General features: G+C 37.3%; 1 protein-coding gene across 1 annotated transcript; it reads left to right on the forward strand.

Moving 5' to 3' along the window:
• Positions 1 to 22,989: 22,989 nt before the first annotated feature.
• Positions 22,990 to 24,069, forward strand: LOC149175643 (uncharacterized). The gene is made up of 2 exons (XM_089421194.1): positions 22,990 to 23,632; positions 23,951 to 24,069. The coding sequence occupies exons 1-2, from the start codon at positions 22,990 to 22,992 to the stop codon at positions 24,067 to 24,069; spliced, it is 762 nt and encodes a 253-aa protein (XP_089277320.1).
• The last annotated feature ends 2,763 nt before the right edge of the window (positions 24,070 to 26,832 follow it).

Raw genomic sequence — 26,832 nt, forward strand, 5'->3', positions numbered from 1 at the left:
TCGTTGTTGGGATCCTAAGCAACATTACCTACTTCACCTGGGCGATGAAAAACATCATGAACATGGGAATCCATATGGGCCATACTCCCTTCAAAACTATCCATCCGGTCTTGCAGTCCCTTCTAGATGTGACACAATGAGTCTTGACTGTCCAGAATGTGCCATTGGTTGTGTTGAATGCCATTTAAAAATGGATAACTTCGTTGTGATCATTGTGGTGGTGTCAGGCTTAATGATCCACCGATGCTTGGACAAGGCGAATTTATGTTTCTATGGAGTCGAATGGGGGTGACAAGTCAACCCTCCTAGGTGAGGCACCAAGAGGTTGTTCCAACTCTCCATCTTTTGCTAGAACAACTCCTTGTGTGGTTGTTATGTGTTGTTGTTGTGACCTTTATATTTATCTTTGTCTCTTCTTTCTTCTTATCTTTTGTGTGTTTTGGTATTGATTGGTTGTTGAGTGTGGAAGAAAAGAAACAAATATTTGGGAAAGAGCCTAGAGGAACCCAACAAGAAGTATATGACCTGGATGAAGCTCGGTGCATGTATAAATGGTACTGAGAAGATAAAAACGATGACATAACAACCAAGTGGGTTGGATGGATTCATGCGAATAAATGAACACCAACATGACAACCGTGAGAATGGAAGTGTTTCCTAAACTTTAATACAACAATATTATTTAATGGGTTTTAGTAACGCCATTGGGAAAGTGGGTAGGAATGGCCCATTGCAAATAAGGATGTTATGATGATGCTCCTGATAAATGTGGTGAGCATGAATAAAAAGGACAAAGGATGAAAATTGATAGCATATGAATAGCATGGATGAAGGCATGTTGAGTTAAATAAATTGTTGAATGTTATAAAAATAGAAATAATGGCTAAAGTGCTGGTAATGACAATGGGTAAAAATGGTTGAATTTGGAAAATTGTTGTTTTCAAATTAATGCATGCTCTACATGAATACCACGAGGTTTTCTAAACCTTAAACACTATTTGGCATGTGAATGAGCTATATCTTATGAATATATGAATGTGTATGTTACACATTATTTTATCACGGTCATGATAAATGATTTCATACCCTTATTCTTTGTTATTCGAAGCATTATTTCCATCAGTCCCTAAAGAAGATGGAAGAAAAAATTATAGTGAAATATAAGAATCTTGCTTAAATACCTTAAAACCATATTTTTGAAGAGTGTCACAGGTTACATAACTGCCAAGGTGTGACAATGTTTAGTGTTGCATGTTCCATAATTGACAGGGTGCAACATTGTTGCAGGTGCTGATGCATGTCAACAATCTTAAGAGTTTTGCAAGTCATTACGGGTGTCATCTTCCATAATTGACAGGGTGCAACAGTGTTGCAGGTGCTGATGCATCTCAACAATCTTAAGAGTTTTTCAAGTCATTGTGGGTGTCATCTTCGCCTCTCCAACTCCATTCATACATACGCTGCATAAATTATTCACCATGAGAATTCACGAGACTAAAAGAAAGAAAACGCTACCATCTCTATTTCATAACTTTTCGCTCATTTTATTACCTAAAACTTTTTCGCTCATTTTATTACCTAAAACTATTGTTTTTTTTTTATCGTTAAAAGACTATCTAGGCTATTATATTATATTTACAAATAAACATTACAGACAGTGAGACAGGCATTCCAGGGCCAACAGTTGCACCTTGGATAGTTTAACCTTGAGACAAAAAGCTCCCTCGCAGGGGCAGCACCTACAGACCTTCCAAAATTACCTTCCAGACTAACAGAGACCCTCCAAAATCTATTTGCTACTGGAGGCCCAAAGGATGTGAGAGTCAGCATGCTAAGGGACCTCATTACTCTGAACAGACCCAAGACCGCCCACGCAAGGGCTTCCGACATACACTAACTGAACCCAACAGTAAAGAGAATTGAGACTAGACTCGACATACATAAACCAGAAAGACAGACTCAGAAACTGCCAACCAGCAAGCATAGTGAAATCCGGAACCGACATACCCGCAGAAGCATTAGTCCTGGTTTCTAGCTGAGAGAGGAGGAACCGAATGGAGTCAAGGCTCAGTGTCCTGGTCCTTGTAGAGGCTTGGGTCTTCCACCACGTAGCACCATCCCCGTCCCTCAGGGACTCCTTCCCACATCGCTTTCCACTTGTCCTCATCAATGCCCGGAGGTGCTGGCCCCAATGGGGGTGAGGTGCGTTGCACAGTCTCCTCCCCCAAATTGCCTGCCTCATTCGGTGGCAGCACCTCAGTAGTTTCCTTAACAGGGCTGTCCTTACCGGAACTTCCTGGAGGCTTCTCCATCGCGTCCTTACCCGAGCCTTCTGGAGGTTGCTCCATCGTGCCCAGAGGATTTCCGGCTCCAGAATCTTCAGGGATTTTTGTGAAGAGAACAGAAATGTGGGCTTTGACTCCTGCATTGTCCATTGAGCTACCCAGAGTGAACACCACCGAGCCAAATGCCGGAAGCAATGGCCCTCCCTCGCTTGAGCTACCGACCTCCAAGAATTGCCCACATGGGAGCTGTGTGGCTCTTGCCCGCCTATGACAGTAGCAGCAACAACAATGGTGATGCTCGTCTGCTGCAGGGGTTCGAGAAGAGGATCCTCTCCCTGGTCCTCGTCTGCTGGGCTGTCGCTCCCGTAATTTGACCATGTTTTCTTCGTTGCCACCCGCGTATGCCCACACCAATGGAACGATTTCTGAGCACCCTCCTCCTGCACGCGAGTTAGCCCTTCTCGCATCCAATTGAACCAGAAACCCCTCGAATTGCCTCCTCTACTTCCGGCTACAACCTGAATTGCAGCGGCCGACCACAGCTTGAATTGCAGCAAGAGGCCTAACATCCACCACCTCGCAGCCTCTCTGCTCTCGCACCCGTCTAACTTTAACCTGCCAATGCACCCACATCCTCTGTTGATAACGTGTGCCATTCCCTCTTTGCATCCGAGCATTAACTGCACTCTGCGCCACCATCGATAACCTCTGCCTTGCATTGAATGCCCTTTGCTTCTCTGCTTAACCATTATACTATGACGGCGGTCGAACCAGGCTCATTAAGGTTACCACGGGGCGGCACATGCTGGGCATGTGGCACGTCCCCCCTTGACAGGTCATCACCCGCATCCGGGGATACCTAAAACTATTGTTAACTTTCCATGAATCTAAAAATAGAAAGAAAAAAAAAAATCTTTCCGTATCCTGGTAAAAAAAATTACATTACCGCTTAACTACACAAGCACATATTTTGTCTCTAGAAAGACTCTCAAAATATTATTTAGTATTTTCACTTAACTACAGGAGCACATATTTTGTCTCTCGAAAAGCTCTCAAAATATTGTTTGCTCGTATTGTTTCCCCTGAATCATGGGTATTTTCCCTTCTCTCGAAAAGCTCTCAAAATATTGTGGTATTGTTTCCCCTGAATCATGGGTATTTTCCCTTCTCTCGAAAAGCTCTCAAAATATTGTGGAGCACATATTTTGTCTTTCGATTGTCTCTCGAAAGGCTCTCAAAATATTTTGTCTCTCGAAAGGCTCTCAAAATATTGTTTCCCCGGAAGCATGGGTATTTTCCCTCTGGTTCGTATGGTGTATTATGAAATCAAATATTCTTTATAAGACGAAGCATGGGTATTTTCCCTCTGGTTCGTATTGTGTATTATGAAATAAAATATTCTTTAAAAGACGAAGGAAACGTATATTATATGACACATTATATCTTGACATCATAAATGTGGGATATTTCATCTAAATTTCTGACATAACCGAGAAGGGTTCATGCCAAAGGCTCCAGAGCCCGACACAAGGGAATACATTATCATTATCGAAACAACGTTTCAATGGTACTATTATATACACCTCCTTTTATGGTTCCTGCAACAAATGTGGGATCATAGTCTATCGTGTTTTCATATAACAAGATTATGAAACCACCCATTATGGGTTCCTGCAACAAATGTGGGATCATATTCTATCATGTTTTCATAATTAAAAAAATTATGAAACCACCTATTATGGGTTCCGGCAACAAATGTGGGATCATATTCTATCATGTTTTCATATAAAAAAATTTATGAAAACAAAATGTTATGCGGTGAAGCCTGCGTGCATACTAACATGTTAGACAATCACTCACCAAATGGTGTTGTCATCGTTGAAAAGTTCAACACTAATAAAAATATATACCGCTGGCAAACCTTTCAACGAGACATGTCGGATATATCTTCTTGCACTAAGGAAATTTTGATATTAATCCCTTGCATTGTTTGAATCTTTGAATGGAGATATTAAAAGAAAGAGACTCTAGCAATGATGATCTTCAAATTTACAGCTAAAGGAGTCCCGTGCCAGAGTCTCTAAGGCTCACCACCAACAATAACTTGGTATCATCGAGTCATATGGGCAGTGAAGGCCGAATAGAAAGATGCCACCAATGAAAAAGATAGCTACTACCATTGTATTCCGGAGATAATTGCTACTCATTCTCCCCAAAATCAAACCTTCTCAGACAGCTTTTAAAGAGTTCTCGGGATGTGCTCATTTTCACCATGGTAGGGTCTAAGATATGGACTAGTGTCACTGGTCGAGATATGGATCTTTTCGAATTGCAGGATCCTGGTGTTGAATTTATTCCTTTATAAACCACTGCCATATTTTTCGTTCACTTCTTAAACTTGAAAATATTTTTTTGGCTATTCTCTGCAGATTCATCGAATGTAGACCTATAACTATAACTTGTGAGGTGAGGGTGTTGGTGGTGGAAAGGGAACAAAGCGAAACAACCGAGAAAAATTGAAGAACAAAGAGAGATGGTAATAATTTCGTTTTCAAATGTGGGACCTAAGTCATGAGATGATATTTCTCACTAATATCAGATTTGGGTGGCCAAGATAGTTTTGTCTGAAGCTAGGTTCATATATGGAGGTTCCTTTCTAGAAAAGTTGTATCCAACTAAGCTCTGCATGACATTCTAGAAATACTTTATCTTTATGGTCTGCAAAATGTTGACAATAGTATGACAAAGTTATTTCAAATATTTTGGTATAAATTTTCAAATTATAATATTAAATGATAAATAAAAAATTAAAAAGGTTTATTAAATAAAAACTTAAAAAGGTTTATTTGATTAAAAAAAAAAAAACTATTGGCAATAGTTAAAAAGGGAAAGAAAGTGTATATGCTAATTGAATGCAAATCATTGATAAAAAAACTCATTAAATGAGGATATTAAACTTATGAACAAAGACAATGATCAAGATTAAAAGAATTTTGAAATAGTTGCAAGATAGCTCACAAGTACAACAACTCATTATTGATCCGACAACCAATTCAAAACAGATCAAGATCACATATTTACCTCAGGAGGTTTATAAAAACAAGCAACAACATCAAACAAAGAATTCTCACTTGCCATATATCTACATGGTGCCAAAATAGTGAGTGAGGGTGTTGGGTGGTGTTGTAAGGTTTCCCATTTTATTGATTCTTTCCCTTATTTTTTGTATTTGATCTTTGTTGTATTGCAGGCTTCTTCCCAGGAGAATCCAGAGGCACGAAGGCAAAGGTCTATAGATTAAGGCTTACTAAATTTATCATTTTTATTTTCTATTCATTTCCACTCTTCACTATTCACAAGTATTGATGATTTGATGGCTGTGCAAGAGTTTGGTGATCCCCTCAGACCATTCCTCTGTTTAAAAGTGACTTTGTCGACTGCTTCATATTTTACGAACCATTTTATGCAAATTTGTATTCACAAATTGAAGCAATAAAGGAAGGTTCATTTACCTGTCTTAACTACCCCATGTTATGCAACATTTCATTTCCGATTCACAATATTTGTTTTCATTTATTTTTGGTTTCTTTATTAAAAAATTTACTACACGAGTTTTTGTAAATAAATTTTTAAGCTTTAGTTTTATAGGTCCAGTTCTTTTAATCTATGTTATGTTTTAGTTGTTTTAATTTCAATTTTCCTTTCTTTTAGTGTTTATTTTTGTTAATTCATTTAACTTTTTACTTGTATACTTGTTTTTTTGTTTTGTTTATGGTTAAATAAAAATAAAAATTCAAAATCATATAATTTATAAAATTCAAAAAAAAAAATATAATACAAAAAAAAAACCATTAGCACTCATATGTGACTTATAACCTTATGTGATAGATTATTCACATATGAATTCAAAATTGGATTTGGTTGTAATGGATCTTACAATTTAATTGTTGTTTCACCGGTATTCGTAAGAAACTTATTTTTTTTTTTTCTGAAGAAAAGAGCGCATAATTTCCATTAATTTCAGAAAATTACATGTTGTACATGCAGAAACGCATATGCTGTAGTGTGGGAAAACCACTTACAATAACCAATACTTCTGAGAAGTATGCAGATAAAGCCCTCGGACAGGGCATCCAAAAACAGGGTATGTAAACTCCAACAAGAGTATACGCCTACCCAACAAGCTAATAACTAATAATAACAGTAAATAAACGATAACTCAAAAACCCTCAAAACAGGGCAGCAAGAAGAATGGATATGTAAACCTCAACAGGAGGATACCACAACCCATCTCATTCTAAAAACAGAAAAATAACAAAGGCTCCTGTAGATAGAGCAGAAAATTCGAATGACCGCCAAGACAAAGAGGAGAGGCACGAAATGGAAAAAGGGCAGCCAGGATAGCCACACCCCCCACCCTCAACTCTCCTGCTGAGAGGAAGCCAGAGGAAGATACCGCCCATGTCCAAAGAAGCCATAAGACATGGCCAACCAGTACAAGCCATTGAAGAGATGGCGCGAATCGGTGTAGAGACAGATCCACACCACAATCCCTCAACGCTTCCAATAACTGTCTAGGTAAGCCAGCGAAAAACCAAAAATAGTAACCCATAGCTCAGCAAGTGAACCCATCAGGAGCTATGGTGACTCGGGTCCGGGGGCAGAGGCGGCTGGGGCAGCCACCTCGCCCCCATAAGGCCAAACAAGCCCCCGCTCCCGCTCCAAGGATCAGCATTGGTTAGGAGGAGTCCGCAAAATAGAGGGTCCGAAGAGAGCCGAAAACCCCGAAGATCAGAAGAGAATGAAAGCAGCTCCGCCGCCGCCCAAAAACAGAGCACGAGAACCAGAACTCTGCTTTAAAACAGAATCGCAGAAGATGAGCCGAAAGCCGCCGAGATTGGTCTCACACCGCCGCCGCCCAAATGCAGTGCTCAAGGCAAAACCGTAACCAGAGATGCGCTGAGGAAGATCCGCAGGAGAAAGGGTAGTGTTCGAAGTTGAAGCCTCGTCACAATATACTGGCCGCAGAAACTTCGATACCCCACCAGGTGCAGCGAGCCCGTCGGAGCACCAAGCGAAAACGGTAGGGGGGTGGCCTCGTAAGAAACTTATTACTATGTACTTAATTGCACATTTTATTAACTTAATAAGACTTTTTATTATCATCAAACAAATACATATACAACAATTTAAGTACATATTTAAAGAGTTGATTACACAAGTTGTGTATGTCGCCTAATGGTAGAGTCGTTACTCATGTAACTCATAAATCACAATTGTAAACCCCAATATGTTCATTTTGCTCAACTAAAATTATATTAATGAAGGGTCCAATTAACTCTCTTTCATCATATCTAATTGTTGTAATAAAGTCTTATTCATTGTAAACTAATAATGCATATTATATAATTGATTAAGGTTTTCACAATTAAGCAACAATTAAGGCAACATTAAGTATACAATATGCCTTCATTTATTCGCTTCTTCATTTATGCATCTAACATTTGATATGGTAGGAGACTATTGTCTATTTGATTGTTTACGCATAAAGGGCACCATAGTCAATTTTATTTCTTTAATTTATAAGTTACATGCATCTTATTCCCTATAGTGATCTAAGGTCCAAATATTAGAGAATTGACTAGTTTGCTACTTTGTATATAACCTTGTGATTAGGGTTAGGGTTAGCTTAGTGAGTTGTTCTTTTATTTTATGAACGAGATAGTCACTCCAAGATTCCTCCTTGCAATAAGCAGCTCTCTTCTTAGTGGTGACAAGTCTGGGCTGTGATAGTCTTGGTATTGACCCAACCTCAATCCTGCAACTTAAAGAAACAAAGCGACTACTCCTATTACCCCCCACAAGCCACCGAGAGGTTTGAAGTGTTGGCATTTAGAACATTTCATTTTGAAACATCAATAAAAGGTTTCCTAACTTACAAGATGAAACATTGTTTTAACGTGGGTAAAAATAAAATAAAAACATGAGAAACTTCCATTCTAGAAGCCTCGTAATGGTATCTACTCCAAACAGTAGGGATTTGGCTCACATCCCTCATATCTTGGATCCCATCCCTACTTTCATGGATCTTAACTCCCATTTCTTATCCTCAACTCACCCTTCCTTGACCTATAAATACAATCATTTTTCATAAGGAAGGGGTTGGATTTTTTATTCATAAATACTCATAAGCTCTTATACTCTCACTTGCTCAAAGTATCTAGACTATGGTTTATAGTCTTCTGAAGGTAAGCTTTTTGGAACGAAGTTAGCTAGAAGGAGGTCACAACATTAAGGCTTTGGTTATAACTCACTTACTCTTTTTTAATGAAAATGAATAGTTTCCTTCTCATGTCCATTTATTTAGATCTACATGGTGTTTTTTATGAGTTTCCTTGATCATTCATATAGATTTCATTTAATCATATTAGTATTATGTGCTTGATTTTTTGTTTGTTTATGTCATTTGTATTTTTTTTGTCGAAGCATCAAGGATGAGATCAAAGAAAACAAAGAACAATGGGGAAAAACGTCAGTAAAAAATGTAAGGTCTATGCATCATTTACTTTATATTTATGTTTTGATGATAATTAGAGCTATATAAAGTTTTATGATTTTGACTATTTTGTTCTAGATCTGGTTTCTAGATCTAGGGAGACCGCTCTTATCCGCGAGAGGGATTAATCCATTAACAAAATTGGTGACCATACTGGGGAGCAATCTTAAGATATGTTCTTTGGTTTCCCTTTTCAATTGAATCCTTGCCTTTTTTTAAGATCTATTGTTTTCTGAGTCATTAGTTAATCTCAATTCACTTTTTAAACCTTGGATATTTCGTAATCTTTGGAAATATTTCTTATTTTTCTTGAAGCTTTGTGCCTGTCGCACCCTTGATTTGGGAGACAATGTGATATTATTGCACTCCATTATGTTTTACACTACAACATTCCATATATATCACATTGTTTTGATTTGTAACCTGCAACACTATTTGAAAGTCAAGATTTTCCTAGGGTTTGGCTGAATTTATTCTGGATTTGTTTTTGTTGTATTTTTAAGTTTGTTTACTTCTTTTTTACAACTTGAATTTCTCTAGATTTAATCCTTTTGTGCGTTTTTTTAGATTTTTTGAATTTTTGTAAAAATATGCTTGTTTGTCACTTTGATTTAGTTACTTTGGTATTTGCTGATTGAAAAAATTGTAATTTCTAGCATTGAATATTCAAATCTTGATAATTTTATTTCTAAAAACTAAGTTATTATATCAAAGATCTATTTTTTTTTGAGTGTTTTGTGAAAAGAGTTTTCATATTTCTTTCCATAAAATATTTGATTTAGAAAAAAAAGTACATGAATTAATTTGGATTTTAGGGTTGAATTCTTTACATCCTTGTATATGTTTGATTCTTTCTTCAAAAAGCAAAAGATTGTGAAATTCTTACAATTAGGAGGGATTTTTTATATGTTTTAAGAAAAGAAATTTTAAGTAGTTTATTTGCACTTAAAGGATTTTGATTAAGAGTGAGACATTTCTTGTATTTTTGAAAATTTGAAAAACTCTTCTCCTTCTTGTAGTTAGCATTTATCAAATTGAAAATCTGCATCTCATTCTTGGTGTATTTAGATTTGGAGTTGAGTCATAATATCATTGGTTTCATCTTCGTGGACCCTCTTGAATAAACAAAGACATAAAATCAAATATGTTTAATAGAATCAATTAGACATTTTTATATTTTTATGGTAGTTACACCCACATTAGCTTAAGTGTAGGGCTTTGGAACAAGTGTTGAGTAAACACTCCAAAGCTACAAACAAACACTAGAATCTTGAGTTAGGGAGTGAAATCCATTTACTACATCATGTTTTTGGGAATTTCTTCTTACATAGGAATCACACACGAGGTCGCAGTGGACCCATCGAAGTAATCTATCCTACTTCGTTGGTTATATTAGCATTGATCTACACACATTGCAACCACTGTTGAAAGACACTTAGGGGTCGCTTGAGAGGAATACCTTGTTTTGAGGGATCTCTCAAGGGGATTTCAGGCTTTGATACCCTATGCTTGCATGTATATCCAACTATCAATTGTCCCCACAAGCTGGGTTGTTGTGGCTGGTGAACTTAGTGACCATAATCCTAGGGCTATTAGACATGGAGACAGTGAGGGGAAAGTCCTTGCTGTACCCGAGATGCATGTTGGGTAGATTCACTTAGGGATTATTGGAGGGTATCTCACTATATGTGAGGATACTTGCACCAAGTTTGGGCCATTAAGCAAGTTTTCAGCATAACTAGTTCCACCCACTCTATCTCTAGCCACTTTTCATACTGATCTCTGTAATGTTGGATTTTGTAATGCCCCATAATAATAATAATAATAATAATAATAATAATATATAAGTAAATAAAACATTAAATACCGAAGGAAAGATAATATTAGTAAATAAATAAAATAATAAATAATAAATTGAAGTTCTAAATACATAAATAGAAATAAACTATAAAAATAGCAAGAATAAGTAAAGTTAACAAAAGTTAAAAAAAGAAGAAGTAAAAGTTAAATTAAGAAAAAAAGTTGAATTAAATAAAACTTAAAACAAATAAACAAAAGTTTGCATATTTACACATGGATTATGTGCATGCAACCCCTTTCTATTTTTGGAACCGTTTGTTCTATTTAATGGACGAAAAGATGAATGAGAAGCATTATATGATTATTCATTCATTCTTTTGGAAGAAGAGTATTGTGAGACGAAAGATTCCCTGGTACTATTAGTTGTTTGAGGGCTCAGGGTTATTTATAGCCGAGCCTACGGTTGAGTGGAGAGCCGTCCCCAAAACTTTGTTGTGGTCAACAAGATCTAAATAACTCCAAAATCACAAGTAAGGTATATTGTCATTTCATGTAAGTCTTCTCTACTATTGGTTTCAAAATTTTATGCTAATTAGTTGAATAGTTTGTGTGTTGATTATTAATCACATAAATTGATATAATTAGTTGTATATTCGAATTTAGGATCGTTACATATAATATTAGAGTGAGGTTTCAATTCTGCTGGACCTTTGGATTATCTCTTTATGATTAATTAATATTAAATTATTTTATTTAATAAATAATTATTTATATTGAATGAGTGTTTTTTTATTCTTCATGTAACATGCGTAAATCAGTGTTTATTTATGGAGTAAAAGCTTTGACTTAAAATTCCATGCACAAATCTGGTGCAAATCTGTCATATGTGTTATAAAAATTATAAAGAAGTTAATGATAATAGTTATGTTATAGAAAACCATAGTTTTGTTTCTTGGTTATGTTAAAACAACATTAATCGTTGTCAAATTTGATATCTATATCTTGTATTTTCAGTAAAGATATGAAAAACAAGTAAATTGAGAAGCTTAGGTATACTGTGAACGGGTAAAAAAACTAAAATTAATTAAATTTTCTTTATCCTCAATTATGCGTGTGCAAGATTAGACGAAAATATGATAATGAGGGCATACAGTTTAGAAGTAAGGGATTGAAAAAAAATTGATGAAACTTAGGAATTATCCATTATGAGGTAAAGAAAACATTAAGATTTGTTTAACTATAAATGTGGTTACTATTAAAACTTTTCGGTTACTTCAATAGAACTTCCCTAAAACATTCATAAAATAATATCTTTTGTTCCCTAGGCACAAGTGCTCAATCTTTATCCCAAATCTTACTTTCTTTTCAGGGTATGCTTCACCCTATTACCATGGCTTCATGGATTGGTAGAGCCTTTAACGTTTAAATGCCGTTAGGAAAATTTGGAGTCTGCTAAATTTCGGTAGTGGCTTTTCAAGGTTGTTGAATGTTGGATGAAATTTATTTATTTACCTTAAGGAAAATTTTAAATTCATATTGTAACACAAATTGCAAAATGAACATTACACTGTCCTTGGGAAAAAAAATAAAAAAAATCGATAGTCCTACCAAATTTACCAAGTACATTTTGAATGCCTTGCGTTGCCATTAAACTATTGATAAATAATATATGAAAAAAAATTGTAATTAAGAAGAATTATTCAATTATCTAATTGGATATAAAGTATGAGTACAATAATAAAATAGGTAATATTTTAAAAGTTATATTTTATTTTTTTAGGGATTTTTGGAAAAAGAAATAAATAAATTATAGTATTATAATTGTGTGCAAGTATATTTTAAATTTTAGGCTTGGAGTATGCCTTAAAACTGTTTCTGCTTGGCTAAGAGCTGGTCTTTCTTGGACGCAAAGAAACAGGTTAACGGCCCAAGACCTAGAGGCTTCTCGCAGGAGTGAAACCTTGCTCCCTTACGGACTGCCAGCGAGTTATTCCAGGTGGCGTGGTTTTCCTTGATAATAGTGATGCGTCAAATTAACATTCGCAGATAGTAGCCAAAGATGATTATCCTCACTGTTGGTTTGACAACTGAGTTTGATAATTTTTTTCACTTTTAAAAATATATATATATATATATATATTATAAATTTAATATATTTATTATAAAAAATTATTTAAATTAGGCCCATTCAAAATTTTACTCTATATAAAATCACGTTCTATTAAAAAGATATAGAATCACGTTCTATTAAAAAGATTTATATATATATATATATATATATATATATATATTTTAAATTTAATATATTTATTATAAAAAATTATTTAAATTATGCCAATTCAAAATTTTACTCTATATAAAATCACGTTCTATTAAAAAGATATAGAATCACGTTCTATTAAAAAGATTTATTTAATTATTGTAACTAAGCTTTCACTTTATAAAAACATGTAGAAATCCATCGATTTCATAATATAATATTAAGCCATGCATTTTCTCATAAACTGTTTTAACTAATCATATTAACCATCACTCCAATTTGAAAGTTTAGTTAACTATGAGATCTCAAACATTGAGTTAATTGTCTACGACCACTGTGATAAAAAAAATCGTGATAAAAGAAAAAATCTCAATTTTCTTGTAGCATGAATAAAACAATTCTCTATTAAAAAGAAGGCTCTGTTTTCTTTTTAAGATTTTGAGAGAACATATGTTATGAATAGAAATAAAAATTCAGGATTTCATAAATTTTAAGCTTCATGAGTGTAATTTTTTTTTTCTTTATGGAAAAATAAAGTTGCAGAAAGTCAAAACCCTGGTTTAATGAAAGTGGCAAGAGGAAATTACATATGCTGTACAAATAAAAAGCATTCTATCAACTCAGATAATGAGTTAACTAGAGTAAGGAAATATTGTATCTGGTTGATTTTTTATAAAATTATATATATTTTATTGTAAAATAATTAATAATTAATAAATTTACATATAATATTATTTGTATTATTTATTAATATTACAAAAAAGGTTATTATTTTAACATCCATGAAGTTAAAGATAGCTTATGAGACAGATTGTTTCTTCATCTGTTTGATGTATTTGGCTCTTTTTCTCTGAAGCTTTACAATAAATGCTCATAGCTTCTCGACAAACTTCTTGCTAAATAGATTATCCCAAGAGCTAGCTATCAGTGTGTCTGCATAACTTTCCCTGTTGTTTTTGAAGGCCTCACATTCTAAAATGAAATGCTTTTATGTTTCGGCTTTTCCGGAAGAACAAAAAATGCATACTCTTTCCTCCCACACTTCTTTTGGCATTTTCCAACGCCGTGTTTCACAACGGAGTTGATGATAATTAGTTCTTAACTGAGTAATAAGAATTTTGGCTCTCCAATAGATATTGGTCTCTATGTTTGCTTTTGGTTGATGACTATGAGTGGGATTAAACACTTCAATATAGTACTTTTTTCTTTCTTCCTAACTCCTTATCCCAAGTTCGCTTGTGGAACTAATCCATAACAAAAGCTTTTATCTCTTTTTTGTTTATGGGACACGTGTTCAAGCAAATACCTTGTTATTTTGTTGCATCCAAGTTTGTTTTGTTTTGTTTGTTTTTTTTTGTACAATTTGTCATTAAAGACAACCTTAGGGCATCTACCATCTTCCATTTGCTCTTTTTTTTTTAAAATACTTTATGACTTGCACCATAGCAATTGCTTCAATAGGATAAGCCCCTGTTTCACTTAACAAGATAGCATAAGGAACTACACTTTTAATCTTGAATTTGTTTGTAATCAAACGCTTCTGAATTTTCTCAATTTGTCTCAATTGTGTGTCAGATGTACTATTGGCCCATAGTTCACAACCATAGAGAATCACCAAAATCGCTAGAAGCCCAAAAATAATTTGAGTGGTTTTCCAGTCCCATAACTCTGCCTCTCTACACCTATTTTGAAAAGCATAAAATGGTTTCCAACCCCCCAAAGTTTTTTTCTTTCTACAACCATCCTAGCTTAGATTTTTGTTGAAGTCAATCCCGAGGTATTTTTAATCCGCAACTTCTTCCATAATGTTGCCTTCAAAGTATAACTTATGTTTATTATGTTTTTTATTAAGAGAAAACCACTACTTTCGTTTTGCTAATATTGACTTGCATCCCCACACTTCTACAAAATTGTTCAAGAGATAGTAAGTGCTCTTACAAACCAAAATCTGATTTAGCAATCAGAATAAAATCATCTACATACAAAAGAAGCTTTATAACAAACTTGCCTAAATAAATGTTTAAAAAAAATAATTGTTAGATGGGATATATCTAATATGTAAAAATATGTAATATCACTAGTAATATATATGGTTATTGAAATTATTATACGTTATAATAATTGAAATTATAATATAATGTTAACTAATATTATAAAAAAATGTTATAAAAAAGTAATATAATCTATTTATTATTCACATATAATAATAACATGTATTTATTACAAAATATATAATTTTTTTTATAAAAGAGATTTGTTACATGGGATATATGTAATATGTAATATCAATTATGATAGATATGGTTTTGAGATTATTATATGTTATAGTATTTGAAAGTACAATATTTTATTTTAAAATAATAAATAAAATTTATTTTTATTGTTTTAAGAAATTTATATGATTTTTCTTAAAGACATAATTAAAATATTGGAAATTTAAAGTTTATTAGGATGTAATAAATATTGAGTTTTTTTGTTGTCGTTATTGTAAAGAGTGTCATTGTAGTTAAAAAATTTAGATCAACCACGTGTAACAAATAAATAATTTACGATTTATGATGAAATAAATTATTAAGATAAACTGAGAAAAAATAGGATTCAATGGTGTCATTCCTAGTACATAAGAGAACATAGAGCTAGTGAGAATCATCTAATAGAGGATGTATTGGACTAAGCTATATTCATTGTTTCATAAGCAAATTAATGATATGCTTAGACTTTATATCATTAGTATTTAGAAAGTAATTGCTAAGCACAAGCATACACAATGTTTTTGGAGGATAATGGTAGTAGTGGTTCCAATAACTTCAAATATTGTTAGACAGACAAAAGTAAATGTATAGTGATCATGGAATTTTAATTTTGATAAATATATTTAGGGAACGATTGTACAACCAATAACATCTTAATGATATACTTAAACAACAATACCTACTGTGTAAATACTAAACTTCCTAGTTGAAAGAAAAGGAAATAATTATCGAAAAGTAATTGGAATCTTGATGAAAACATGACACTAATAGTATTAATGAGACAACCTAGATCCTAGATGGATGTTGAATAATCCTATTACATTGTTGGTATTCATTGTTTATACAATCAAATGAAATCGATTCTTGTGATGAATCATGATAATAATGCTTATAGTATATTATTTCTCTATATTTGATATGTATTGAGATGATTCTCATATTTATGATGTTATGATATGAGGTTATATTGACATGTGGTTCCATTTATTATGTGATGTCATGATATATCTTTGATATTGATATGTTGATGTTATAACTTATGATGATATTTCAAGATGTGAAGCATGTGGTTATTCCATGTAGATTTTATGACATGCATGAGCACACAATTCTTTATTATTCAAAATTTTTGGATAACAATGATGTTATGTTCTCATGATGGCATGCAAGAGTTGGCATGTGGACTATTTTATGTGATGATGCTATAGTTAATGCATGGGTTGCATGTTTAGATGTGGTGATTGATAGGAAATCCACAAATGGGCCGAGAGGGTCGGTTTATTTGATGATCTCATGGGAGCCCATACCTACGAGGGAGAATATGTAATACCATATGGGATGGGAACAAACTCAATCAACACTACATATGCCAGTGGTTCCTTTGTCTTATATAGCTCTTAAGGGACTATGAGACCATCTTGAGGAGGTTGAGTGCTTGATATTGGATTGAGATGTTGATAATGACATTGTAGTGTTGGCATTGATGTTAATAGGGTCATGGTGGTGTAGGGTATCACCCCGTATTACCCACAACATAGAAAATTTTAGGGGCGAATGTTCGCCCTTTGGCGAAATTAAGGGGTTTTAAATTTTTAGTGGGCGAATATTTTGTATCATAGTAAATTTTTACAAATCACCTCAAATAGCCCACCTTGTTTTAAGGGAGAGGGTAAAAAAGGTAAATTTAGCCCTTGAAATTAAGAGTTACAACCTTCCATTTGCCCATTTTCAAGAATAGGTTTTATTTAAGTGAATCCATTCGCCCATTTTCAAGAATATGTTTTCTTTAAGTGAATCCTATGGGCCAAAGGCCCAAATACCATATTTATAAAAGAGGTATGGTAAATTAATAAAAATATAAATAAATGAGAGGTATGGTAAATAAATAAAACATTTTTTATGTTTGCTCCATAAGTCACCTTATATACATGCAAGGTTGTAAACAAATAAAAATATAAGTAAAGTGGAGGTATGGTAAATAAATAAAATGCCTTTTTATATTTACTCAAAAGGTATGGTAAATAAATAAAAATATAAATAAACTAGACACATGGTAAATAAATAAAACCTCTTGTTATATTTAGTCCATAACCCTCGTTCTATTTATGAAGTCTCAAGAAAGAGGTTTTATTTAAGTGAATCCTATGGGCCAAATACCATATTTGTAAAAGAGATAAGGTAAATTAATAAAAATATAAATAAACGAGAGGTATGGTAAACAAATAAAACATTTTTTTTATATTTACTCCATAAGTCACCTTATATTTACGAACACTCAAAAAATGTGTTATATTTAGGTGAAACCTATGGGAAAAATACTATGGGACAAATACCATGGACTAGATTGTTATTAATACCATGCAAAAAAACATTATTAACCCTAATATTAGTATTAATAAAAATAAAAATGGCACATGGTATTGACCCATGGTATTCACCAAAATGGCACATGGTATTGACCCATGGTATTCACCTGGAATGTAGCCTATTTAAATGGGGGAATTAAACCAGCATAGATCCATATTTACTCTGGATCTACTAACCCCCGAGAGGTATCAAATATTGTGATATGCAAAATAGCATAGAGTGAAGATATTATTTATATAATCATAAATAACCAAGGAGCGATGGATCCCTCATGGAGCGATGGTGGAACCCTAGCTAGGGTTTCCTGCAGTTTTACGAGCCATGGCGGTTAGCAGGCAGGGCTCCCGGATTCTGTGTAACGGCAGTCATAGACGCGGCACCACTCACGTTTTTCTTGGGTCTTGGTTTCTTACTCGCGGTCCCCCCTGTGCATTCTCTGGCGCTCTGACCTATCCTACTTTCCAGCGAACGGTCCCCGTTTCGAACCCCGTCTCCGCGGCGCTACCGACAGTTTGGGATGGAGGACGAGGAGCTTGTCGATTATGAAGCGGACCCCATGCCGCATCAAGCCATCTGGGCACACTCAAGGTCGCCTCATCTGCTGCCGCGAAGCTTTGCACTTGGTCTATCGACGGGTGCACAGACTCAGCTTCCACATCTGTCCGCTTCTGGAAAAGAAAAGGCGCCGGCTCTTCCCCTTGTGGTTTCCTCGCCCCTCGACTGCCCTCCCCTCTCCCCTGCGACGGCTCACCTCTTGGGCACCTGCTTCCTCAACTCCCCTATCCCTGATGTCCCTCCGCAATATCTCGCTCGACCTGTTACTGCTCCGCCCCCTCCGCTTTCGCTCCCTCCGCCCCCTCCCCCATCGAGCTCCCACTCTCCTTCCGTATCTTTTATGCCGCTGGCGCAGCATCAGTCCACCTTTCCCCCCGCATCGCACATCCCTGGTACCAGCCACACCTCTCCACGCACTCCGATTCTCTCCGGGGCTTTCAACACCCCGTCTCTGCCGGTACGCTCCGCAGCATCCGCCCAGCACAGCACCTCGGACCCGTGCCGAAATTCTCTAAGGGGATTTCCTTTTGGCAGACGCTCAGAGAAAATTCCACAGGGTCGCTGTCACCGTTCTATCGACCCGGATTATATCATCAACATCGGGCCGGAAGCTCCTCTTCCGGACGTTATGGACGCCGCCAACAAAGTTCTAGTTGGTAGAGTTCGTGGCCGAACATACTCTGCAGCGCGACTTAAACTTTGGGTGGAAGAAATTTGGGGACCCTACTTCAAAGAACTCCCAGAGGTAATGGTGCTCACTAGAGGCTGGTTCGCCCTCCATTTTCAAAAGCCGGCATACACTCAGTGGGTTCTATCCCAATTTTGGCACATTGAGCTCGCCCCGGTCTTACTCAAGCGATGGGATCCCCTATTCGATCCTGAACGTGAAAAATTGGGGGAAGGACCCATTTGGGTGCGTTTGCCGGGACTTCCATGGCAATTCTGGAACCTGTACACCTTCAAACTAATTGGGGACACTCTGGGTACCTACCTAGAGCATGACAGGTCATATGAGAAGACTGGTAATAGGACTATGGCTAGAATTCTAGTCCATATGGATATCAGGCCCGGCTTGGTGGAAAAAATTACACTGCATCACAATCACGTCTCACGTAAGCAGCCTCTAGATTACGAAGGTGTTCCTTACCGCTGTCGTAGGTGCCACAAAGTTGGCCACCTCTACAAGGATTGCCCTTTGATCTCGAAGATAAATACTGAGGAAGCTAAAGGAATTCGCCAGCCGGCCACTGATATACAACATGAGGGAAACAACATCCCTATGGAGCAAGCGCAGAACCATCAGGTGAACCCCTCCTTGAAGAAAGGGGACAGCGTATCAAAAGCGGCACGCAAGAAGGACCTGGCTGCTTCAGGACCGCCGAGGACACGTTCAAAGACTGCTGTCAATGCTTCACAACCTGCGGCGACTGCACTCTCTCGACCGGGTAATGACTCCATTCCTACTTTCACACAGTCTTTTTCTATGAACATGCTTTCTCTCGTTCATTCTTCTGTTCATGATCCTCTTTCGGCAAATGCGTCTATTCCTTCCATTCTGTGTACCATTGCCCCTCCGCCACCCACCTTCTCCACCACCCCTCCTTCTCATAATCCTATATTGGGTGGCATGGACACCCCATCCTCTCCGGGTGCATCCGGCTCACACCACTATCATCTTAGACCTCGCGCCCGCCCCTGCACCTTGGGTCTGGGATCTTCCCCTGGACGCCACTTTAAACTAAAGCGTGGTCGACCCTCTCATTTATCTTCGGCAAAGCTACACGCTGTTGCTGATGTCGCCAAGGGGCGCCAGGTTACTATTGAACGGGCACTTAGAGCTATCGAGCCCTTGACCTGTGGTGATCCATGATCTGGCTCTCCTTCAACTGCAGGGGATTAGCCAACCCCAAAAAGCGCGTGGCTCTGAAGAGACTTCTTCTAGTCTCTCGATGTGACATCATTTTCCTCCAAGAAACTCTTTGCTCGGCTGAGACGGCGGTGCGTTACTTGCAATCCTTGCTCCCTGGTTGGACCCTGCATGGACTCGATGCGTGTGGGAGATCTGGTGGACTTCTTATAGGTATCAACTCTCGGAACGTTAGACCCCTTTCGGCCTGGGGGGGCAGAGGTTTTCTTGGCATGGACATTATCCTAGGTGAACTGGGTTTACCAATCAGGATCATTAATATTTATGGGCCAAATCAGAATCGTCTTCCTTTCTGGCAAGATTTTCTCAATGGAGGCCACATTACACAGCATACTATATTGGGGGGGGATTTCAATTTTTCTCTGGGTGCTGGTGAGTCCTGGGGTCATAATGCCCAGTGTGATCCCATTGTGGATCAAATGCAATTGCTCCTCGACTCACACCATATTGTGGACATCCCCATGAACAAGAAGCTACCTACTTGGCACAATCAGCGTACTGGTGTGGCTGCTCTGGGGCGGCGGCTGGACAGATTTATGATGCATCAGGAACTCATACAGATTTGCCCTCTATACAGACAATGGGTGGGATCTGGGGGGCTATCTGACCACCATCCGATATTCCTACAGATCAGTCAGCATAACTCGAAGCCTCGGTCTCCATTTAAATTCTTTGCCGGGCACCTAAAAGAACCGGATTATATCAAGATGGTCTCGGACTTCTGGACAACTCAGCCCCCTTTACGAGAACGGAGAAAAGCCTCTGATTTTTGTGAGAGACTCAGAAAACTCACAGGCTTAACTGAGCACTGGGCGAAATCAAAGAGGCACAGGGATGATCAGACTCTGCTAGATACCGAAGCTCAGATTGCCTCATTGACTGATGAGAAGGGGGAGGGATATCTCTCGGATGCCACAAAAACCTCCCTACAACAATTGCTTGAGGTCAAAGCAAAAATTCTACAAGAAAAGGAGGAGCAATGGCGACTTAAAAGCAGAGCCATCTGGCTCAAAGAAGGGGACTGTAATACTAAATTCTTTCATAACATGGCTAATGGCAGAAAGGCTACTAATACCATCTGGAGACTTCCATTGGAAACAGGAGGTTGGGCCAACACACACCAACAATTGGCAGGTATAGGGGTCTCACATTTCAAGAGGCTCTTCACGGCTCCGAATGATATAATCCTTCCAGACATCATTAGAGTTGCAAAAAAATTCCCTCGGTTCGTTGAACAGGATGACATTGGAGACCTTACAAATCCTGTCTCTGCACAAGAACTGGAAGGTACCCTTAAATGGTTCAAGCGAGATAAGAGCCCGGGACCGGATGGCTGGCCTGTTGAATTCTACCTGGCATTCTATGATCTGCTGGGTGCGGATCTTTTAGCAGTTGTTGAGGAAAGCCGGATCTCGGGACACATCCACCCTCCTATGAACCAAACCTTCATAGCCTTGATCCCCAAATCCGATGATCCAACATCCTTCAATGATTTTCGGCCTATATCCCTCTGTAATTGCCTCTATAAAATTATTGCCAAGATTATTGCAAATCGTATCAAGCCGATCCTCTCCTCCCATATATCTGCTGAACAATTCGCTTTTCTTCAAAACCGCCATATTCATGAGGCTATTGGTGCTGCCCAGGAAGCATTACACTCTATCAAGTTGAAGAACCTTAAAGGAGTTTCCTTAAAAATTGACCTTTCAAAGGCATTTGATAAGGTCAACTGGCTATATCTGAAAATGATACTCACCCATCTTGGCTTTCCTCATATGTTTATCAATTGGATCATGGGATGTGTATCCTCTGTCTCTTTCGCTATTCTAATAAATGGCGCTGCCTCTGATCGATTCTTCATCAACAGAGGTATCCGACAAGGATGTCCCCTATCTCCACTACTCTTTCTAATAGTTATGGAGGGACTGAGTAGGCTCATTGTGGATGCAAAGCGGAATGGGGAGCTGTGCGGTATCAAGATTACTGATCAATACACCATAACACACTTATTATTTGTAGACGACATTCTTATCTTCCTCAATGGCAGCATCAGAGATAGTATTGCCCTATATAATATTCTCCTTCTTTTCTGTAAAGCCACGGGCATGGAGATAAATAGGGACAAGTCCACCAGATCAGTGACGAGATGTACACATCAGGAAAATAACCTTTTAGAAGGCATTAAATATCTTGGCTTCAGACTAAGACCAGATGGATATAAAATGGAACACTGGGCTTGGCTAGTCAACAAAATTGAAAAAAGGATCACAGGCTGGCACCATCGTTTTCTATCCAAAGCAGGCAGACTACAGTTGATCAAGTCAGTTCTGGAGGCCACTCCGGTGTATTGGATGTCCCTCACTTGGATTCCAAAGGGCATCTTACAAAAAATTCAACAACTCTGCTACAGATTCCTATGGAATGGGAATAAAAAAGGTAGGGTTTTTGCTTGGACAAGTTGGTCTATTGTATCCATGCCAAAGAAATGGGGTGGTTGGGGACTTAAATCCCTCACTGATTTTGCGCTTGCCTTATCAGCAAAACAGGGCTGGTCTCTTCTTAAGATGGATAGTTTATGGGCTGAAGTCATTCACTATAAATACATCTGGCCATCCAACATCATTGATTGGTTCCGCAGACCCTCATGGAACCAGCAGAGTGTTTCAGCTATTTGGAGAGCTACCCTCAAAGCTCTGCCTCTCATTAAGGATAATCTGTTATGGAAAATTGGGAATGGTTCTCAAGTTCGAATTGGGCGTGATCCATGGACTGGGTCTGGGAACGCACACCTTTTGCCGGACGACCTTATCCGTCACCTCAATGATCGGGGCATCAAATATCTGGCTCAAGTTGGGGATCCTCACAGATCCACCATTTTCTCTCAGGCATGGGTCACGGACCCACTGTGGTAGCTGACCGATGATTGGTCTGATAATTGGCAAAGATATACTCAGGCACTCACAGAATCCCATATCAAGTTACATGAGATGGATGATGAGCTTATATGGGCACCGGCAAAATCTGGCTCTTACGCTCCTAAGCTTGGATACATTAAGCTCATTGAAGACAGACAGCCTGAATCCCTCAATAGCTGGTGGTCGGATATCTGGAAGCTACATGCTCAGCCTAGGACTAGACTATTATTGTGGAACATTTTGGCAAATAAAATACCTACTGGGGAGAACCTGAAAAAAAGAGCATTCGCGGGTCCGAACTGGTGTGTTCTGTGCAGAAAGGCGGAGGAATCTACAATGCATCTCTTTATGACTTGCGAGACCACTGGTATGATCTGGCAGCAGGTTACTCAGTCCCTCAATATCCCCACTGTCTGGCAGGCAAATGACTTACTAGCTGCCTGGACGCACTGGTGGTCTGCTGTGCCCTCGGAAAAGGCTAGGAACCTACCTCTTGTTGTGTCTTGGTATATTTGGATAAATCGCAACAATATTATATTCGAGCAGGGCAGGGTAAACTGGCAGCTCCTCTCGCCCACCATTTGCGCTGCCTACTCTGAAATCCCTTTTGAGTCAAAACCAAATCCTCCCCGGCATATTGTGCCCGAAATCATCAACAGAGAGATACCTTGGGCTTATTTCGATGGGGCCGCATCGGAACGAGGTTGTGGCGGGGGTATTCTTTTTCATGTTTCAGACTCACATTTTTTCCACCTGAGATTGGGACTCGGGAGGGGCACCAATAATCATGCAGAGATTATCACTCTGAGACATCTACTATACTTTGCACTATCTAAACATTATCGACAAATTCAAATTTTTGGAGACTCAAAGATAGTGATTGACTGGGCCAATAATATTTCTGTCTGTCATACTTATTCTTTGAAACACATCTTGGAAGAAATTGTTTTTCTCAAAACATTTTTTGACCGGATCACTGTTTCTCATATCTACAGGGAAAGAAATTCAACTGCTGACCGGCTCTCGAAAGAAGCGGCGGATCGGCCTTTAGGTGATTGGATGATTGAAGAATACAGTCCAGATGGGATGCACAGGTTTTATCATCGTCCGTATATTGATGGTCACCAACTTGGGGGAGGCTTCCCCATCTAATTTTTTTTTGGATATACAGAACTTTTTGTACACATCGGCTTTACATGACAGTCACTGTTATTTTTGTTTCAGTACATGACCGGAGGTCATACCTCACTCTTTGCTTCTCTACTGAACTCTAAGTTATATATCTGTTTATATTGTATGGATACAGTCCTTTCGTATCCAAGAGACACCTACTGAATGTATTTTTTGTAACATTTCAGAACTGTGGTTGATACCACACATATGCATATGTCTTGGCATCTACAACATGTAATCTCTATTACTTCTTCATAATAGAAATTACGAACTCTATTTTCCCCGGAAAAAAAGCATAGAGTGAAAAATATTTGATCTGATCAAGAGTAAAAATGGATGTTGTAATTTAATGTATGTTAAACATTTTAGCTTGGTTAAAATAAAAAATAAAATAAAAATCAACTATTAATTTTATTAATTTTTATAAATTACTAATAGTAATTTTTAAGCTCCAGGTTTATGATAACCCATGGTAATACCATGGTATTCATGTGAGCATAGACTATTTAAAGGGGAAATTCTATCATCTTAGATCCATCTTAATTCTGGGTCTACCAAGTGCTCAGAGGGATAAATAGATTTCATCCCCCTAAGAGTGGTAGATGTGGAGTTAAGATGGATATAGGTTGGTTTTTATGATAATGAAGATATTAAATAGACTTAGGAAATTATATTGTAAAAACATCTTAAGGTGAATGGTTAAAACATAGACATTGGACAAGTATATTTGTATACTTTTGTTTTAAACTGAAACAAATCTAGGGCTAAAAGGAATGGATTGATTGCAGTAGTCATCCTTCTATAACTTTCCAACATATGTTGGATAAACAGATTGTAATTTGGGTAATTTTTCTAATTGCAAACAGGAACATACTTGTGTATTGGTAGGGTGGTTACGAGGTCCCTAGAAGTGATGAATTTGAATTTTTCTTGGTTTTATATATAGTATTAGGTTTTTTCTCATGCTTTCTGTGAATGGCACGGGTGAATTTTATCCTACACCCACTAGGTTATCGATATGTAATTTTGGTAGTTTTGATTTCAAAAGATATTTTAAAGAAATGCAATGATTTCATTTGTGTATTCAATAAACACAAGATTTTATAATTGAGTAAAATATTCGCCATGCCTGGTGAGAGATTCGCCAACAAATTATATATACATATCATATTATTGATAAAATCGCCTTCCATTTTTCCTATATACCATGGAGATTCGCCCATTTATTATAGATGTAAATTTAGGGGGGGTTCTTAAAATTTTCCCTAACCCACAATATGCATATAGGAATGCATAATCTCATTCGTCCTAGGAATTACTAACCCTTGATTGGTTAAACCTTCATAAACTAAGGTTAAGGCCCCTTCATTTACTCCTCATATGGAAACATTTCTTTAGACTTCCTATAGTCTAAACCTTCATTAATCCTTGTATCAGGACTCTATACTCAACCCTTCATTAAACTCAACCAATCCTTAAGCCCGCACATATATAACCAACCCCACTCTATAACTATGGTTATTTTCCTTTTCCTTGGTCTTTGCACATTACTCGATGCTTCCCTTTATCGCAATATCACATTATCGCATCAAGTCATCCCGTGCCTCCATCACCTCTCGCATGCGACGTGTGAAAACACAACTGGACTTATAATAACTTAAAGTCGCGCCTATAACCTCTTCAGGTCTACCTTTTTCAAAAGTATTTATCGCGATCTTTCTCCACCATCAATCTTGTCCTCAATTCGACGGTCGATGTCTTTTCCTGATCACCAAACTAACCCAATGCTTTGTGACCTTTGATCTAGATCCACTTGATTTGACGGTCCAAAACGATATCGGGTAGAAAACTTACGCGAGGTTTAATGCCTTTTCTGGACCCGATGGGAATTATAAACCCTCAATCTATAAAAGTTCGGGTTCGACCTCACGGTTAACGCTCGATCAACTTACGGCCCAATATTTGTTGGATGACGAGGCCTTTAGATCCTACGATCTAGGTTGATTCCCATCTTTTTCCTTCCGCCAATACTTAGATTGAATCTCCGCCATTCATTTCTTAGCTCTATCTTATGACTTAATCCTGGCCGCCCATCACGAACAAATCTTGTCCGTTGATCTTCTAGATCCAACGGCTACTATGCATCAACACTTCACTTCTTCACTCTTCTCTTCACTTGGGTTTATACACCAATTCTTTAATGTTTTCTATGGTTTTGGGTTTCTTCAGGGTTCTGTTCCTTCCGCTGTTCTGTTGTGCGACTCCCTCCTGAGCTTAACTCTGTGAGTTTTTAACATAGCCACTCCAGAATCTTGACTGTGATCCTTCGAATGGATTCAAACAATCCATTAGGATTCTTCATATCATTCTTCTTTCTCTGTATCTCGCCTCTGATTCTGCTGAACTCCACCTGCATATATATATATATATATATATATATATATATATATATATATATATGATACAGAATCTCTAATTCACACACAGATTACAATTAACCCATTCCAACACACACATAACTCAGAATTGAGTTGTTTGTATTAATAAACATGTATTTACATAGAGAATTCCTTCTCGGCCTGATCTTCTATATCAGTGGCCTTTCTTCTCCTCTTGCCTGTAGGCTTACAGTCTGACTGACTGACTCACTAGCTACCCTCTAGCTACTAACTAACTACTGACTAACTTGTTCTTGCCTTTTAGGCTTATCTTTATACAAAAAGGTTCTGTTGAACTAATTCT

The sequence above is a fragment of the Pinus tabuliformis genome, chromosome 4_1, assembly GCF_031772625.1.
Source record: "Pinus tabuliformis cultivar Carrire ecotype Pingquan chromosome 4_1, CPIR1, whole genome shotgun sequence".
Taxonomy (NCBI): domain Eukaryota; kingdom Viridiplantae; phylum Streptophyta; class Pinopsida; order Pinales; family Pinaceae; genus Pinus; species Pinus tabuliformis.

Bases quoted from the DNA above. Each gene is read 5' to 3' on its own strand.
- LOC149175643 (XM_089421194.1), top strand. From the start codon at position 22,990: ATGGATGATGAGCTTATATGGGCACCGGCAAAATCTGGCTCTTACGCT. The intron at 23,633-23,950 runs GTATTCTTTTTC...TCTCGAAAGAAG, and splicing joins GGAACGAGGTTGTGGCGGGG to CGGCGGATCGGCCTTTAGGT.